The sequence below is a fragment of the Phocoena phocoena genome, chromosome 14 (genome assembly GCF_963924675.1).
Source record: "Phocoena phocoena chromosome 14, mPhoPho1.1, whole genome shotgun sequence".
In the NCBI taxonomy this organism is placed as follows: Eukaryota; Metazoa; Chordata; class Mammalia; order Artiodactyla; family Phocoenidae; genus Phocoena; species Phocoena phocoena.
This window is the reverse complement of record NC_089232.1, coordinates 29,318,650-29,335,996: the sequence shown is the minus strand read 5'-3', so window position 1 is coordinate 29,335,996 and position 17,347 is coordinate 29,318,650. Positions and strand designations below refer to the sequence as shown.

The window sequence follows — 17,347 nt, the reverse complement described above, 5'->3', positions numbered from 1 at the left end:
TAGCCAGAGTGGGGGGCACTGGGGTGAAGAGTGACCAAGTGGGACACGGCAGCAGCCTCCAAACCCCCGGTGATCAAGGTTTCTGACAGAGCAAGGAGGGAGGCTGTGGGCCGTTTCCCCATCCCCGCCAGGGGACAAAGGCAGATGTGCTGGATTTCACCTCGGGAGTGAGGCTCTGAGGTTGAACCCACAGAAGGTCTGGCACCTGGGGGAGCTGCTCGACCCTAGGCCAGCGGGGGGTGGGGGGGGGTGGCTGGGTCACTTGCAGAAGTCCTGCGGGGGACGGCTGGGATGGAGGCCAGGGGATGGAGGAGATACTTGTTCCAGTCCCAGTAACACCAAGATTCGGTTATATTAGTGAATAAATATGGGGGTGGGGGGAAGGCCATCCATGAGCCGAGGGCCTTGGGTGTATGTGTAACAGGGAGCAGGGTGGGCTCCAGGCTGCCTGGCAGAAAGGTGCGGGTGTCAGTGCACGTGCCCAGGGCCACCAGGGAGGAGGCTGGGAGGACAGGGCCTGGGGCTCCTTTGCCCTAAGGTCAGAAGAGAGAAAAAGTAGCAGCAATAGGTAATTTCAAATGTCCAAAACGGCAAGGGGTGGGCCTCCAGGCTGGTTACAGCCTGGCCCCACCCTGCCAAGGGTGACTGGTGTTCTATTACCCAGGATGCTGTTCCCCGCGGGCACTGGTGGCCACACCGGGAGGGGCACTCGTCCCATCTGAGCCGAGGCAGGAGGGGAAGGAGTGCTGAAGAGAGGGCCGAAGGGGGCACCTCTTTTCCTCCCTCCCCCCACATCAACCACCTGACCTCACATGAAAAGAGTCCGAAAGAAAAGGGAGGGGAGAGACCAGTTCAGAACATCACAGGCAAAGGCTGCAGCACAGCTGACATCTAACACTGTGATGGGCAGTGGGGGCGGGGGGCCAGGCCCTTTCCCGGGGGAGCTAAGCTGTTGGGGACTGGAGAGACTAGAGAGAAGGAGGGGCCAGGGGGAACGCCCGACCCCCGAGAGCCCTTTTGACTTGGGGCAGGTTTGCCAGGGAGGGGAAGAGGGGCGGGCAAGGCCTGGGGGGCCCTTCCTCTTCCCTGGGCTCCAGCCCCCTCCCACACACAGGTTTCTACCCTTCCATCGCCTCCCGCCCCGAGGCCTGGCGCCCTAGACCGTGGCGCTCAGCATGGCCTCCGTCTCTGGCAGGATCTTGTTCTGGTTGGAGTCCAGGCCAAAGAACTTGACACTGAGGCCATCCACCGGGTGCAGGACGGGGACCAAGGTGATGCGGGGGAAGGTCCGGGTGGCCAGCTCGAAGCGGCTGGTGCTGGCCAGCTCCACCGCCAGCACTTTCAGGAACAGCTTGGCCAGGTGCTTGCCCAGGCAGGTCCGGACACCACCACCGAAAGGGAGGTAATGGAAGCGGCCATCCTTGTCCTCGCTCCGCGCCTGACCGAAGCGATCAGGGTCGAAGACGTTCACGTCCTTGAACACGGGCGCCGTGTCATGTGTGTCCCGGATGCTGTACATGACACTCCAGCCTTTGGGGATCTGAAAACCCTGGAGGCAAGGCGGGGGCAGGGGTGGGATGCCGTGGTGAGAACCAGAGGAGGTCTGAGAGGACCCAGGACCTTCTGCCTGCCAGCCCCCACCCAGATGTTCCTGGAGGCACCCCACTGTGGTCCCAGGGGGCCTGGCCAGCCTCCCCTTTTGGCACGTCAGTCCATCTACTTATAGATGTCCCCATGCAGCTTCACAGCACACCCAGCTGGGCTGCATCTGACCCAGCATCTGGGTCCCTCCCGTCAGCCTGAAAGCTCCCTGAAAGCAAGCACCGTCTCCCCATGAGGCTGAGGTACCCCACAGGGAGCTGGTCTTTCCCATCGGCCAACCCCCCACGCCACAGCCCATGGGCCCAGCCTCACGTCGAGCTCGAAGGTCTGCAGCACAGTGCGGTAGCCACCGGAGACGGGCGTGAACAGGCGCATGACCTCCTTGATGACGCAGTCCAGGTAGTGCAGCCCACTGAGCGTGCTGAGGCGCAGCGTGCCCTCGCAGGGGCAGCCGCCACTGTGCAGGATGCCCTGGGCCCGCAGCTCCTCCCGCAGCTTCTCCAGCACGGCCGGGTGCTTCAGCAGCTGCATGATGAGCGAGGTGCTGGCGCTGGCGGTGGTGGCGTAGGCGGCAAAGATGAGCTCCAGCGTCCCGTCCTGCAGCAGCAAAGAAGCACCGCTTGCAACCTGGGTTCGGCCTGGTGGCCCCAGCCTGGGGGCAACCCCTCTCTGCCGGTGTCCCCCCAGGCCCCAGGGTTATCTAGCTGGGCCCCGCTGCTTCCTCTGAGCCTCACGTTGCTGAGCCATTTGGGCCACGATGAACAGAGGTCACGGGTCCAGTCCCCTGGGGAAGGGCTGCTTCTTACTCACTGCCGCATTCCAGGGCCGGCCTCAGCAGCCCTAATGAGCGCAGTGAGCTCACAGCAGAAAGAGAGCAAATCCCAAGGAGCAGGCACTGTGCGGGCGAGTGGGGGTGAGGTGCGGGGTCTCAACCTGGGCCTCCAGACTGGCAGCCCCAGCTCCTTCCTCCCTCCGCAGGAGGACGTCTGGTAGGTGGTCAAGAGAGCTGAGGGGTTGGGAAAGCAGTCTGGGGTCATACCCACGAGGACCTGGGATGGAACTGCAGTGAGAAGGCTGAGGGAAGGTGGTCCCCAGAAGACTTAGGGCCCCTCCAGGGTCCTCTGGGGAGCAGTAGCCCCACAGAAAGGCCCCACCAAGTTATCTTGTTCCAAGCCCTGCATTTTACAAATGTGGATGCTGAGCCCAGAGAGGGGAGTGAAAGAGCAGGTCCTTTACTTGCCATGGCACCACCTACAAGTCACAAAACTTCTTATGAAATGGGAAAGTCTTTGGGGCTCCTTCCTGGCTCATGAGGAAAAAAAAAAACTGGAGCTAGAATACAGGGAAGCAGAGACAGCAGGGACAGAGCAGTCGGCAGTGAAGTGTCCACAGGCACCTGGCAAGCACGAGAGTGGCAGAGTCTAGACGAGGATGAACTAATGCTCCCTCCTCAGGTGGAACATCCACCCTAAGAAAGGGCAGGCAGGAAGCCCTTCTTGGAGCCCAGTGTGGACAGTCTTGGGGCCAGCAGCCCAACGGGGCATCGCCAGTGCCAGGCAGGCTGGGAGAGTGTCAAGTGCCACCCACTTGAAAAGGCTGCTCTTCCCCAAGGGCTGAGGCTGCCCTCCTGCAAGTGGCTTCTCCTTCTGGGCCTGCATTCCCCTAGGTGACCTCCTAGGGCTACTGTGACCAAGAAATGCACTGAAATAGTGAATACTGGGGTGGGGGGCTGGCTGGGGAGAGTGAGGGGGTCAACGACGCTGCGGACGCCGTGTCTGTTCAGGGTTACTAAGAACCAGTTTTCGGTATCTTTTCCAACATGGTAGATGGGACTGTGGGTGGGATGGAGACAGTGGGGCCCAGCTGCTGTGAGGACCACTCACCACCAGGACTGAGTGCAGAGCAAGCCATGGGGAGGGCAGGGGCGGCCCCGTCCGTGTGGGTGCTCCCACCCTGAGCAGCCCCAGCACGGAGCGCAGGCGTTTGTGCTGCCTGAGGTGGCTGGGGAGGGGTGCCCCACCTTCAGCTCCTGCATGGTCATCTCCTCCCCGTGCTCCTTGCTGCTCTCGATGAGGATGTCCAGCGCATCTGAGTAGTCCTTGCCCTGCGTGCACTGCAGCTTCTCCCGGATCGCCTTTTCCAGGCCCTTCTGTAGGGTCTGTCGTGCCTGAATGCCCTGAGGCGGGGAGGAGGCCATCTGGTTACCCAAGGGGAAGGGCAGGGTCACTGAGGGCCTCCTCCCAAGGCCGGGCAGGGCAGGGTGGGGACTTTTCTGAGAGCTCCCATCTAAGCAGCAGTGACCCTGGGTGAAGGCTCCAACTGAAACCTCCCCTCTGTCTGTGTGACCAGTGACCATCTTAGCATTCAGCCGCCCCTCCCTCAGGGTGGGCTCACGGATGCCCATCTCCTCTCCTCCCAGGCCCTGGGTGCTCACCCGCCGGTAGCCACTAAAGGGCAAGTCGACAGGCAGGGAGAAGACGTTCTCCACAAACTGCTGGTAGACTTCAAAGAGGTGCCCGAGGTCCTCCTCGGGGATGCTGAAGCCCAGCAGCACTCGGATGGCCATGCGGAAGGTGAGCTTCTGTGCCTCCTGGTACACGTTGATGGCCTCGGGGTGGCTGCTCCAGGCACGTAGTGTGTCCTGGATCACCAGCTGGATCTTGGGCAGGTAGCTCTCCAGGGCCTCGTGGCTGAAGATCTTGGAGAAGACCTGGAAGGCAGAGGGTCAGATGGACTCTGGCCTGCCCGCTCGGCCCAGCTGAAGCACCGTTCCCACGACCGTGATCAGGGAAAACTCCAGGTCCTTACCCTGGCCAAGCTCAAGACTTGCCGTCTCCGGACACAGTCCCTCTGCTGGCTCCTCTACTCTGAACCCCCCTCCTACTGCCCACGTCGTGGAGGGGAGGCAGGGGAAGGACGGGATTAAAACATAGTTCATAAAGTCGGGACATTCAACATCACTCACAGGGTGACCTGAGCTGGCATTCCTTTCTGAAACCCCAGAAAATCATGTGCTCCAAATAATGGCAAAGCCCGGGGACTGGGCAGTCCAGCTGCCAACAGGTCTGCAGGCGATGTGGCCATACCAGAGTGGGGGACAACACAAGAGGGCGCTGGGCAGGGCTGGAGGGGAGGCTGCCCCTCCACTGCAGGGGCCATTCCCGAATGCCCAGGCCACGGGGCAGACGTGCCCAGGAGGAACAGAACACAGGTGAATGGACTGGACAAGGAAGAGGTGGAAAGCAGTAAGTGGCTCTTTTACTCCACTGATGGGAGAGCAAGAAAGTCCAAGGCTAGACTGCAAGCAGGACTTCCTGAGACCCAAGACTGCTCTCACTCCCTGGGAAATAACTACTGGGTAGAGATCGTAGGGGGTTTGTTAACTGTGCCATCCAAATGTCTTCAGTGTGGCCGGGTCTGGAGGCACGGGGATGGGGGCAAGACTTCCCACCTCAAAAGATCAGAAAGCCAAACAGAAGGCCTTTTAATTTCCCACATCTTCCCGGTCCATTTTAAGTAGCCAGTGAGTCCCTGTTTCCACCTCCCTCGCTTGCTATCCTCCTGATTCCTGAGCAAGTTCCTCAGCCTCCCTGCCCCCTCCTCACCCAGATGCCCCTGCGCATAGTTTCACGCTGCTGCCCGGGGTGTACAGCAGAGGGTAAGATGTTAGTTTATTTACTGTTGGCCGGTGGGTCACACGGGCAACCAACCATGCTTAGCCCCGACCCCCAGAGTCCAGAGCAGAAGGGGGTGCCCCCTCCGGGGCCAAGGGAAAGTTCACCGGTGAAGTCGAGGGTCGGGGGGGGGCGGGCAGCGCAGAGGAAGGAGACAAGTACTCCTCTAGCCGCACCCCCATCAACCCCACGCAAACCACACACACGCGCCCACCCTCCCCTCCTGCCCCCAAACACAACCACCGCACAAACTGTAAATGTGAGAATTTCCCCTGCAGTCAGCTCAAGGAGGAAAAGGTAACATTTTCCTGGCCTCAGCCCTGCATGGCTAATGGGAGGGCTGGTTTGCAGAAATAACAGTGCTGGCCCTTCAGTGGCCCAGCCAGGCGTTCACAATAGCACTTTCATTCCGAAATTCCCGGTGGGCAGAGGGAGGGAGGGAAGGAGGCCGGTGAGGGGCAGAAAAGCCAGCACTGTCTGGGGCTGCCCCTGCTGCTAAGGGACGGCTGAAATGTAGAAGGATGAGGGGAGATGGCCAGGGGCAGCCCAGGCCTGGCCAGGTCACTCACACCTTGCTCAGCTGTGAGGGCCCCGGGAATTTCCAGGGCCACCTCCCGCCAGGGTGCTCTCTGCCTCAGCCCCACCCCCCTGGACCCTAGTGTCCTTAGGATGCCAGGTTCCACTCTTGGTCTAGGAGTTTTACGGGTAGGAGTGGGGCCCTGCCCCAGAGCCCATCACTGGCCTGCTAGGGGCCCTTATGAAACAGCAAAGAGCCCACAGAAGGAGCGGTAAGTGGTCCGTGGGAGCCAAGCAGGCTCACGAGGGATGCAGGATGATAATGGCTGCCAGGTGTCGGTGGGGAGGCTGGAGGTAGGGCAGGCAGGGGCAGGGGGGCCATGTCTGGCCAAAGCCAGCCAACCTAGGGCAGAGTCAAGGGCACTGCCCTGGAGGGAACGTAGCAGGGGCTGGTCAGGGCCCCCAGCACACAGGACACCTGGACCCAAAGGTGGGCATGTGGAGGGGGAATCAAGCAGAGGCCCATGCCGACCAGGACCAGCCGAAGTCAAAGCCAGCTAGGCTCCGAAGATGCAGTGGGTGGTGGGAAAAGGCAGTCTGGGCACCCAGAAACCCGAGTTTTATTCCCGGATCATCCACCAACTTACTGTGGGATCATGGCCAAGTCACCTTGCGGCCTCATGGTTTCCTCATCTGTAAATTGGTAAGGTTGAACCAGGTGATCTCTGTGGTCCCTTTCAATGCACAGATCACACGAACACCAGTATCTGTGTGTCCCTAAGTAGACGCTATCCCCTCAAAGAAGCCCAGAATCTGGCACGGCAACAGTCACCTGGTGTAAGTGCCTGCCAGGTCCCCACTCACACACCTCGTATGCGCTACGGTGGCTCAGGAAGGGCCATCCCAAGGTTACCAAAGGCGGAGCTCTGAGGGACCCCACTGCACCCCGGGGAGTGGCCAGACAGGACCCAGGGACAAGCCTTGCCCCGTCTGTCCCAAAGGTTACATTCCCTGCGCCCTCTAGCGATGGCCGGCTGAATCGCTCCTTCTCCAGCCTTGGGGGCCACGGAGAGCAGGAAGGACCCAAGGGGACCTGGGACCGGGCAGAGCGATTCCAAGGGCAGGGGTTCCACACCTGACCTCTAGGTGGGAAGGGGCCCTGAGCAAGGTCAGGAGCTGAAATGACTGCAGGAAAGCCTGCACCTGCAGGCCCCCCAGGGTGGGGCTTCTGAAAGAATTTCAGCCACGACCAGGGCTCTTACCTTGACCCAGAAAGGAGTCTAACTGGATGCTCTGGGGTCCCTTTCCTCCTGGCTGTCCCATGATTCTCCTCAGAGGCCCCCAGAGGTGGAGAAACCACCCAGATGAGAAGCCGAGCAAAGGCAGATTGCGGGCACTCCAGGCTCAAGGGGCTTTGCTCGGTGGTCACCAAGTCCATGCCCCTGCCTCCCACTCAGCTGTTCCACAGGCATCAGAGCCTCCCAGGCGCCGGGAAACTCCAGGGCCTCATCCCTGGGACCGTGCCCAGGGTTAACAACGTGGGCACTTCCCAAAGCCAGGGCAGTCCAGAAACCACCGCCCACCACAAAGGCCAGGAGGAGGCGGAGGTGCTGCCCAGGGCACAGGAAGGCCTGGGCACGTGGGGGCGATCAGGGTCAGTACTTGGGCACAGGTGAAGGCACCGGCGGAGCAGCTCATCGTGAAGAGGGGAAGGGTTCCCAGAGGCCCCAGAGCCCACGCCCTGACCGCAGTTGCAGCAGGAGCCAGGGCTGCTTTGTTTCCCTCTGGGGCTTCCCTTGGAATTCCCACAAGTGAGCCAAGAATGCTGGACAAAGGTCACCGGGAACCAGCCTGGCTCGGGCAGAGCCCTGCACAGGGAGAAGCAGGTATGGACATCCCATCAGGGTTGGCACTGGGGAGAGCAGGGCGGAAGTGCACGGGAGACCTGGGAACTCCAGGCACATACCCCGACCAGGACGGGCTCTGGCCTTGAAGGATGTGCTTGGAAACCCTCCCCCAACCTCTATGGGTTTTCCCAACAATGCAGTTGGCTCAAGAGCCCACATCCTGGGTTCTCGCTCTCCCTGTGTAATAAAAGCTGAATCCATAACCAGGGTCGGGGGAACCACCAGGGGGCTTGTCAAGGCTCAAACTCCATATAATTGTTCCTACAAATGTCTCCCCCACACCCCCAGGCCTCCCTCCCCACTCCTGCCTCTTAGCCAGCGCCCCTGGGAGGGGAGTCGCTCACTGGACCCCCATGACCCTGCACGCTAACCCGCTCAGCCCGATAACCTCCCCTTCTCAACTGGCAGCTGTGGATGGATGGAGAGAAGGATGGGCAGCCTCAGAAGCAGGAAGAGCCAGAGAGGGGACCCACTCCCCGGTCCAGTGACTCAGACTGGGAGGAATGGAGGCAGCTGCCCGGGAGGGTGGGGGCCTAGGCAGGCCACCCCGCCAAGCCACCAGGGCCGCGGCCTGAGGAGTGGAAAGAATAACAGAGGGCGGGCAGCCGCAGAGGCAGCTGTCCGAACAGCGCAGGGGTGAGGCCAAGGTGCGTACTTTATGCTCAAGTAGGGGGAGGACAAGAAAGGACGTCATCCCTCAGCTGCCTGGCATTTCCACTGGACCTCCACTCCACCCTGGCTGCCTCCCGAGCCAGTCCCCACTCAGCCCCTCTGACTGGGAGAGGCTGGCCAGATCCCCCAGCCTGGGTATGCCCCTTCTGGGTCCCTAGCATCTGTGGGCAGAGTATCTGTCCCCAGCTCGAGTCCGGCTCTGACTGTCCCCCCAACTCTTCTACACACAACAAAAGCACACTGTGGACGAGGGGAGAGAGCAGCACTTGCCACATACCTGCCGGGCTCTGAGTTCTGTCCAGACCCTCCTATCCCTCCTCCAAGCATAGAAAAACCCCCTGAGAAAGCTGAGGCCCGAAGAAGGAAGGGCTTTCCCAAGGTCACAGTCTGGGGCACAACTGGCCACACTCACCAGGGTCCCTGAACACCCTGCCTCCCACCAACCCAAACCCCGCTGAGCCACCCTCCACCAGTCCTGGGGGCTCTTGATGTATCTAAGAGCTAGAAGGGGACGCTCCTCTAGGGCCCAAATTTATTCTGAGGGTAAGGCCAGCTGTTTCGGCTACTCTGTCAGCCCCTGGAGGCACACCCGCCCTGCCCTTCAGCCCCAGGAACCTGGAACAGATACAACTGGCTTAGAGGGATCAGGGCCAGAGCAGACCCCAGCCAAGCCTCCCCACTTCCAGCCAAGGCCACAACTGTCTCCCAAGGCTGGGAGAGCGAGCATCACAGCATCACAGCCTTGGACCCCACCCTGCCCTGGGAAAAGGACGCGGAGGGGGGTGAAAGGGAGGGCCCACACCACTCACCCCTGCCTGACACAAGGGCACGCAGAGGGAGGAGCCCACTCCCAGGCGCCCTGGTGGCTGGCCGTGGGCACCCTCCCCCGCTGACCTTCAGAGACATCCGCTCCTGCCACCTGCCCCCTCAGCAGCCCCTGATGCTACAGTAATTTTTGGTGAAGGACCTCCGCTGACAGCACAAAGGCTCCGTGCCTCTGCCAGGGGGTGGGGACAGAGCTCCCAGTGGCAGGGCTGCCTGGCCATGCCACTGCCTTCCCATCCCACACAGGTGGAAACTTCTGCCCTGAGCTGAGCCTGGCAGACATGACTTTGAAGCCAGAGGCTGTGCAGTGGTTCAAAGGCCACCTGGAGCCAGTCTGAGCCAGCCTCCCCCAGGACCCCATGACCATGGGCCCTCTTGGCTCTGCCCTCTTGCTGAGGCACCTCCTGGCCTCTCCATCCCGACACAAACCCAAGCCTACAGAGGATTTCTGAGGCGAGTGCGGTAACCCTGAGCCTGAGCTCCTCCCCGAGCCAGGACGGGGCCCAAAGGCCAAGTCAGTGAGGATCAGTGGGTGGGCAGGCCAGGCTTCTTAATTCCTATCCCCACCTCAGCCACGGGCACAGAAGTCCCTGACGCCAGGGGTCAGGGTAGGAGGGGCAAGAAGACCACTCCTAGGGTCTCTCCAGTCCAGAGTTCCAAAGCTAAGTTCATCCTTGGGATGCACTCCAAGTTCTCTGACAGAATCTCAAGGCCACTGCCTGAAATGCCCCGAAGATGCTGGCCCTTTGGTGCAAAGAGGCCCAGCCCTATCTCCAGAGGAAAAGAGGAAATGCCTGATCCTGGTGTGTGGGGTTGGGCACTGGATGCTTCCAGAACTACCCATGACAACCACCCCCCTTCTCTGGTAACCCTCCCGCCCCATCTTCCCTATCAGACTCCATCCACCCTTCCAGGGCAATTCCCAGCTTCTTTGCATACAAAGAGAGATGCAGTCCCTCCCCCATGAACCAGAGACCTCCTGGCCCCAGGTAGGGAAGGGGTAACAAAGGACGAGGGACAGAATCTGAGGTCGCAGCTATAGGGACACAGGCCTGGCTTCCAGAGAGGATTCTGTTAGATTGGGCGAGGTATTCTGGACGTTCTCCCTGGCAACCCTACCCCTCCCTCTTGGCCCTAGACCACCAGGGCAGACTGGACAAACACCTGGAGTGCAGTGGTGGCTGTGAGGAACCCCTTTCCCAGCACACCTGGTCAGACCTCCAGAGAAGGGGTGGGGTAGCAGCCCCAGTGGAAATAGTGACGGTCCTAGCTCCCCGCCAGCAGGGCCTCAGCACACCTGGCCCCCACTTCCTGCGAGTACATCCTAACCAGGCTGGGCCTGGCCCAGCAGCCCGCTCTCCAGCCAGGTCCCTGCTTGCAGCGTGGGCTGGCTAAGGCAGTGTGAGTGGCACAGGGCAGTCCCCACCCTGGCCAAGTTGGGTCCACTGGGCATTGGGTCCAGCAGACTGGCCATTCTCTCCAGGACCAACCTGTGTGCCTCTGAGTACTCTCTTCTCATCTCTCCAGCTAGATTCTACTTCTTAAGGGCAAGGACCAAGTTTCTAGCTTCTATGCTTGTATCTAATCTAAGGCCTGCTACTTAGTAAACTTAAGTTTATGGAACATCGATTAGAGATTTGGCGGGGGAAGGATATTTTCATCTGCCCATTTAACATAGGACCCACACACATGCCACATAGCAAGCACACAACTAGCACACAGAAACCCTGCTTTGGGTTCCCAAGCCTCTATCAGGCTGAGCTGGTTTCTGGCTGCTCCCTTATCCGCAAGGTGCTAGAGGGCAAGGGTGCCTGAAAGAGAGAGACTATCTATGCCTCATCTGTGGTCCTCCTTTCTGGCCCCACCCAGGTCCCACCCCCTCACCCTGTCCCTCACTCCAGCTTCCTCCCCTGTGTATTCCTCCAGCAGCATTCATCTGTGCCCCCCTACTTCCTCCCAAATGGATGATGTAAGCCAAAACCTTGGAGCTTTCCAGGAGGGCCCTCCCCACCTGGAGGCCCAAAGCCAAGTCAGGCAGAGGGTGCAGGGAACTGCAGGGCAACAGCCTCTCCCCAAAGCCCTCTGCACCCCCAGGGTCTCACATTCAGGTCCTGACCAAGCCTTCTTCCCCCCAGCACTCCCTCCCCACCTCCACCCTGACCCTCAGCTTCTGGCAGCCCCAGGTGGGCAGGGCTGAGGAGGGCTCTACTTGGTGGCTTAGAAACAACTCTTCCCATGGATGCCCGTGTTGCAGGCCCTGCCCTGCCTTTTCTTCCTTTTCCGACCTGGTTCAAGTCCCTCAATCTCTCCAAGCCTCGGGCTCCTCTTCTGTGAGAAAGGGACAGTAGTTGCGTTCTTGTCAAAGTCTTTATAAAGATAAAATGAGAAAGCAGCCACATTCTTTGGAGCTGGGTTTCTGAGGCTCAGGCTCTCTCCTAACTCTTTGAAATACGCTTTTGGTGGAGTCACAAAGACTAAGAAAAAAAGGAGTGTTCGGCATATTTGAAGAGCCCCCATTCTTGAGCCTACGGGCCCCCTCCCAGCCACTCCCAAGAACCCTCCCATCTGACCCCGGGCTCTGTTAGCTGCTTCCTGCTCTAGTGAAGCAGATGGGAAGACCACTTCAAGAGCCCCTTTCCCAGCCCCTGAAATACGTGCTTTAGCGGGGGGGTGGGGGTGGGGGTGGTGTACGTGCTGACCAGTTCCCTCTGATTTTTCCTCCTTTTATCTGTTCCGGAGAACTACTCTTCGCAGGCAGTTCGGAAGACGACAGATTCTACAGGATGAACTCCCCTGTTCACACACAGACGTCCGGAGGAGGGGTGTGCCCCACCATGGCCCTCTCCTGTCTCCCAGGCTCTGCCACTTTTCCCGGAGATCAGAGGCTGCCTCTCCCTTTCCTTTAGGTTTCAAACTGGGTGAGTCCTCTGACCCAATGGAAAAAGTGAAGGGAGGGAGGTCGTGCAGCGCTGCCCCTCCCCACCCCCGCACCCCGGTCGCGGCCGCTTTAAGCCGGCGGGCCGGCGCCCCGCCCGCCGGCGGCTCAGCTTTCGGGTTACTGCAGTTCAAACAGCACGTGCCGCCCGCGCTCTGAGCCGCAGCGGCGGCGCTGCCCTGGGAGGGGGCGGGGAGGCTTGCCCCTTGCGCGCTGGCTCGCCTCCTCCGCGCCTCTTCCAGGCGCTCGGGAAATCCACAGGATAAAGACCCACTTTCTCTTCCTCTTTATGGGAGGGGGTAGGTGCGCTTTGATTCCCCGCCGCGCCTCGGCTCGCCGAAGTTCTCCCACCCCTCGCCCTTCCCCCTCTGTCCAGACCGGTGCGCGCAGTGGCCCAAATTTCACCTCACCCCTCCCAAGCAAGGCCCAGCAACCTCTGCCCACAAGGTGCCCCCAGTCCCCGCGCCTGCCCGCGTCGCCCTTAAGCAACCTGTGGCCGGGAAGCTAGGTGTGATTTTAGAACGATCCGTCAACAGTCCTCGGAATTCCAGGGGACGAAAAGGAGGAGCGCTGGCCACCGTCCGCCCTCTCTTTTTTCCAGGTTTGTGGAACACGACGTTGACAGGCGTTGGACGCCCCTGTCGCCGCATGTTCAAGTTGTCCAAACCAACCCCCAATTAGCCACCCGTTGGGCCTGGCAGTGCGCAACGGCTTGGTGGCTTACCAAGAGGGCAGACCCGGAAGAGGCCTGTACAGGCCCTGGATCTGGGATCGCAGCCGTCTAGGCAGGGAGCTTCGGGATCCTCCCACATGGTGTGCAAATGGGGGCGCGGATTCTGGTAGGAACGTCCCCGAGTCTCCGAGAACTCCTTACCCCGAGGGAGGTGCACGAGAGAAGAAGATCAGAGCACGGTTGCGGGGCTCTTGGCCTAGAGTTCTTACCTTGCGCTTGTTGCGGTGGATATCGCCGATGGAGTTGGCCACCGTGTTCGGGCCCAGCAGCATGCGTGTGCTACGTGGCCACTCGGTGCTCACGAGGTGGTGCTCGCCCATGAGGATCTTGCGTACATTCTCCGCGCCCGTCACGCGGATCAGCGGCCGCCCGAGCAAGTGCGTCTTGAACACGTTGCCATACTTCTCCCTCCGCGACGACTGGAAGCCAGAACCCTGCGGGTGCCACGCAAAAACTTTCTCAGGGCCCACATCTCCAGATGGGACACCAGGGAGGCCCAGCCTCGAGGGCCCGCGGGGGAGGGGCGGAGGATCCCACCCGGGGCACCAGTCCCCTACCCCCCCCCACACACGCATGCACGCACGTAGGTTTTATTTTTCGCAGCATGCATAGGAACTGGGGCCTAGAGGATAATCAATAAAGCAAGGGGGCGAGAGGCCCAGGGCAACCCCCCGGGGGGTTGTTTTTTAGTAATGACTTGCGGGAGGGAAAAGATATCCTGGACTGCAGGACCAGAAGCTAGAACCTCCGCCTCCCACTTCCCCCGCCTCGCGCTCGGGAGACTCTCGGAATAAATATTTCCAGGCTCCCGGCCACGGGCTGGCGAGACCCTGCGGGGTGGCCGCAGGCCAAAGATTATTTATAGCGGCGAGCGGTCGGTGCCCGGAGGCAATCACTACAGATGGGGGTTGGGGTTTCCTTCGTTCGCTGGTGTGGGCCACGAAGGGACACGGCGGCCCTCTGAGGGCTCCGCAGGGTCGAGTCATGGGCCGGCAGCCGCGATTTTCCTAATGCAATACGCCCTGGAAATAACTGAGGAGGACTTTCGTCGTCGCCCTGGAGTTTGGGACGCGAGAGCAGAGGAAGGCGCTTCCCGATGGGCGGGGTAGGGCTGGGCGGGGCCGCCGTCTCAGGTAACCGGATCCCCGGTGGCGGCAGCGCGAGCAGAGTGGAGCCAGGCCCCGGCCCGGGCCCGGCGCTCGTAGGAGCTGGCTGTGTCGGCCCCACGCGGGTACCGGAAACAGAGGGGACCTCCGAAGGGCGGGAGCAGGGGCGTCCCGCTCACCTTTGACGAAGTAGCTCGCCACCCCACCCTGCATTAACCCTTCTCCGGCCAGGGCAACAGCCGGTGAGAAGGGGAGGGGCGCCACCTGTCAGGCCGTCCCGCCTGCCCGCCTGCCCGCCTGCAGACGTGCGGATGCCGGCTCCAGACCTGTGGGGTCATGCACTCCCCGAAGGGACACTCCGCTTCCTCTTTTCCCGGGTTGGTCCCCCTCCTCACTTTCCCTTCTTCCACGGAAAAGCATTCGCCAGTTAGATGTGTACACACCCCAGCCCTGCCGAAAAGTGACTCTGCAGAACCCGGAGCCCTAATCACTTTTCCACGTGTGCCTCCGGCCCGGGCGCGCGACAGGGAGCGAGCTCGGAGCGCCCGCGCCTCCAGGAGGGGGACTGGGCCGCGGGGGACACCGCCCCACTCCCAGGTTGGCGGGTTGGGGAGAACTCCCGCCACCCTGCCGCGGTTCTAGACGGCGTCTACCCCTTTAAGAGAAATCAAGGCGAGGGTGGAGGTGCGACAAAAGGGGGCAGAGAGCGGGGTTCCCTCCCTCGGTCTGCTGTACCGGTCTCTCTCACTACGTCTGACTCTCCTCTCCTGCGTTTCCTCTGTTTTTCTTTTCTTTCGACACAAAAGTTGGGTTGTGAATTTTCCGAGGTCGCCGCCGCCTTTCTCCCGCGGCACCCCCTCCCCCGCCTCTGATCTGCCTAACTATAATTAAGGTGCGTTTTTTGTGGCATTAATAAAGAGTTATTTGTGCGCCGTTTCCACGGTCTTCACAAAGAGGACTTTCATAGGGGCGGCCGCTCGAGCCGCGAGTCCAATTTATACAAAAATGTTGTATTTTTAGCCCTGGGCTCTGTTTAGATGGCGCACGGTGGAAACGGAGAGCCCTTGGAGGTCCCCCCGTAAAATCTGATAAATGACTCCGAAAAAATAAAGCTGGGATTCAGAGGGCTCCCATTAACCCCTTCAGTGCTTCTCTACACTCATCTCCCATTTCCTTCTCACCTCAGAGTCAAGGGCCCCGGGGGCGAACAGATTGGGTGGCGTAGGCCTGCTTCCCCCTCCCCATCTTACGTGCGGGTCGGACGCGGAGCCCCAGAAGCCCTTGTGGGATTCGGAGAAAAGGTCAGGGGACGTTGGTGGCGGAGGTGGGGTAGGGGCGGTGAGGAAGGGGGGGCGGTGACAGACCGCGAATTCTGCAAATTGGCTCTAATACGGCAGGGGCCGACGCCCCTGTGAATATATTTTATTTCCTAAATTCTCGGCCAAAAGCCTAGACCACCGCCGCAGTTAACCCTTTAAGTGTGTTGGCACGGGAGAGGCTCTGGGGATTTCTTTACGGCAGCGGGGCGGGGGGAGGTCCCATTGGTTGAAGTGAACCCCACCTTGTTGCACGAATAGGCCCCCAAAGAGATGGGCTGATACCGGGACTTGGGAAAACCGCAGGGCAGAGGAACCTCGCGTGCCCCTCCCGCCCCAGCTCTGCTGTCAGTTGGCGCGGGGCGGGGCTGCGCAGGGTGTATGTGTGTGTGCACGCGGATTACACGCGTCTGTTAATTTCAAGCCAAGCTTTCGCACTTCTAAACTCACAGGTCTCTGCGTTCACCTCCCGCCTCCGCTTTCCCGGGCCGAGACTGTTTCAGTACAGCCTACCTTCTGCTAACTCCTAACAGCATCTGCCGGACAAACACGCGTGCACACGCCCACACAACACACCTTCCGCGGTTAACCCAGAGGACTCCCCCCCAAAGAAAAACCTGCTGTGTATCGAATTGCAAAAGCGATTATCTAGCACTTGAGGATGTTAATTCCAGGTTAATCTCCCCATTACCTACCTGGGTCTGGTCCCCGACGCGCCCACCCCCATTATCACCAGCAGTGCGGGTTGTGTGGCGTCTCACAACAAACACAAACGCACTCTATGGGTCTCACACACACCTCTCCCAAGTTACTCTCCCCTGCTCAACTGTCCCCACCCAGTAAGTAAATAGACCCTTTTCTCCGAAAGCCGAGAAACCTCGGGTCTCAGGCTTCTCATTTTCCTTGGGTTACCTCCTTCCTCCCCCACCACAAAACACACACACTTTCTCAGACCATAGAACGGGGCTATAGTACCTGGCGTGGCCGGTGACGCGGCGGGAACACAGCCCGGGTCTTAAAGGGGCAATCCTGGCTGCCGCTGGCCCACTCTTTCTTTCCCTGACTCAGTTTTCGGGTCCCAGTGACACCGCCAAAGCCCGGGAAGTCGACGGTGACTGGGGCCTGGAGCGCGAAGGGGAGGCGAAAGCGGCTCACGACTGGATGCCCCCTCCGGCTCGCGCTGCGCGGGGAGCCCCCATGACGCTCGACGCACCCCTGTTGAGTCGCTCGCGACTGGAAAAAGTCGGTCTTGGGAGCCCTCTCGGATTCGGGAACCTCTCTTACCAGCCCCTTGAACCTGCGCACCCGGCGCCAGCGGGCTCGGAACCACTCCGCAGGCGGGCAGGGGAAGCCCGGGCGGCTCAGGCAGAGAGGAGGGAAGGGGCGGGGCGGGGACCCGTGCCTTCAGGCTCCCGGCGCCCCCTGGCCGGCCCGCGGCTCCATCCGCCTGGTGCTCGCCGCTAGCGGACCCTGGAGAGCAACGGAGCTAGAGCGCCCTTACCTGTAGCAGCCAGTGGCCGGTCTCTCCGATGAGCGGGAAGCCCATGGAGCCCTTAGGGATGGGCAGCTTGCAGCTTTTGTCGCGGGTGGCAGCCCAGCGCAGCTGCCACAGCTGCTGCGACACGGCCAGCAGCAGCGTCACCGACACCAGGCACGCGGCGAGGGTGGCCAGCGCCGACACCAGCTCCAAGCCTTCAAAGAGCATGTTGGCGGCCGCTCGGGGGATTGGCTGTGCTGGCCGCGGCGGGGGAGGGGAGGGCCAGACGAGAAGGGACGGGAGCGGCGGGGGAGGGGAGGCTGCCGCCGGGGGTCCTGGCACCTCCGGCCGAAACAGAAAAGGAGCAAGGAGCCAAGGGAAGGGAAGTGGAGGCTGCGAAGGGAGCGGAGACAGTGGGGGGAAATCGCCTAAAAGAAGAGAGAGAGGAGACACGAGGCGACTCGGAGTGTAACTTTGTTTGTTTGTTTGTTTGTTTGTTCCCTTATAGCGGACTTAGGGGCTGCTGGAGGGGTGATGAGACGAAGCCGTGAATCAAGCTGGTGGATTAGCTCTCCCCGCAACCA

At 60.8% G+C, this 17,347-nt stretch overlaps 1 protein-coding gene across 2 annotated transcripts; it reads right to left on the bottom strand.

Annotated features, from left to right (window-relative positions):
* Positions 1–1,146: 1,146 nt before the first annotated feature.
* On the bottom strand, positions 1,147–16,991 carry CYP26B1 (cytochrome P450 family 26 subfamily B member 1). Of its 2 annotated transcripts, XM_065891338.1 has the most exons (6): positions 16,788–16,991; positions 13,074–13,298; positions 4,037–4,312; positions 3,623–3,778; positions 1,915–2,199; positions 1,147–1,549 (listed from the first exon to the last, which is right to left on the bottom strand). In XM_065891338.1, exons 1-6 carry the CDS (start codon positions 16,989–16,991, stop codon positions 1,157–1,159), a joined length of 1,539 nt encoding a protein of 512 aa, XP_065747410.1. In that variant the 3' UTR covers positions 1,147–1,156. The 2 variants fall into 2 exon arrangements, with proteins under 2 accessions (XP_065747410.1, XP_065747411.1); XM_065891339.1 differs by lacking the exon at positions 13,074–13,298 and having other exon boundaries at positions 1,157–1,549.
* Positions 16,992–17,347: the final 356 nt, after the last annotated feature.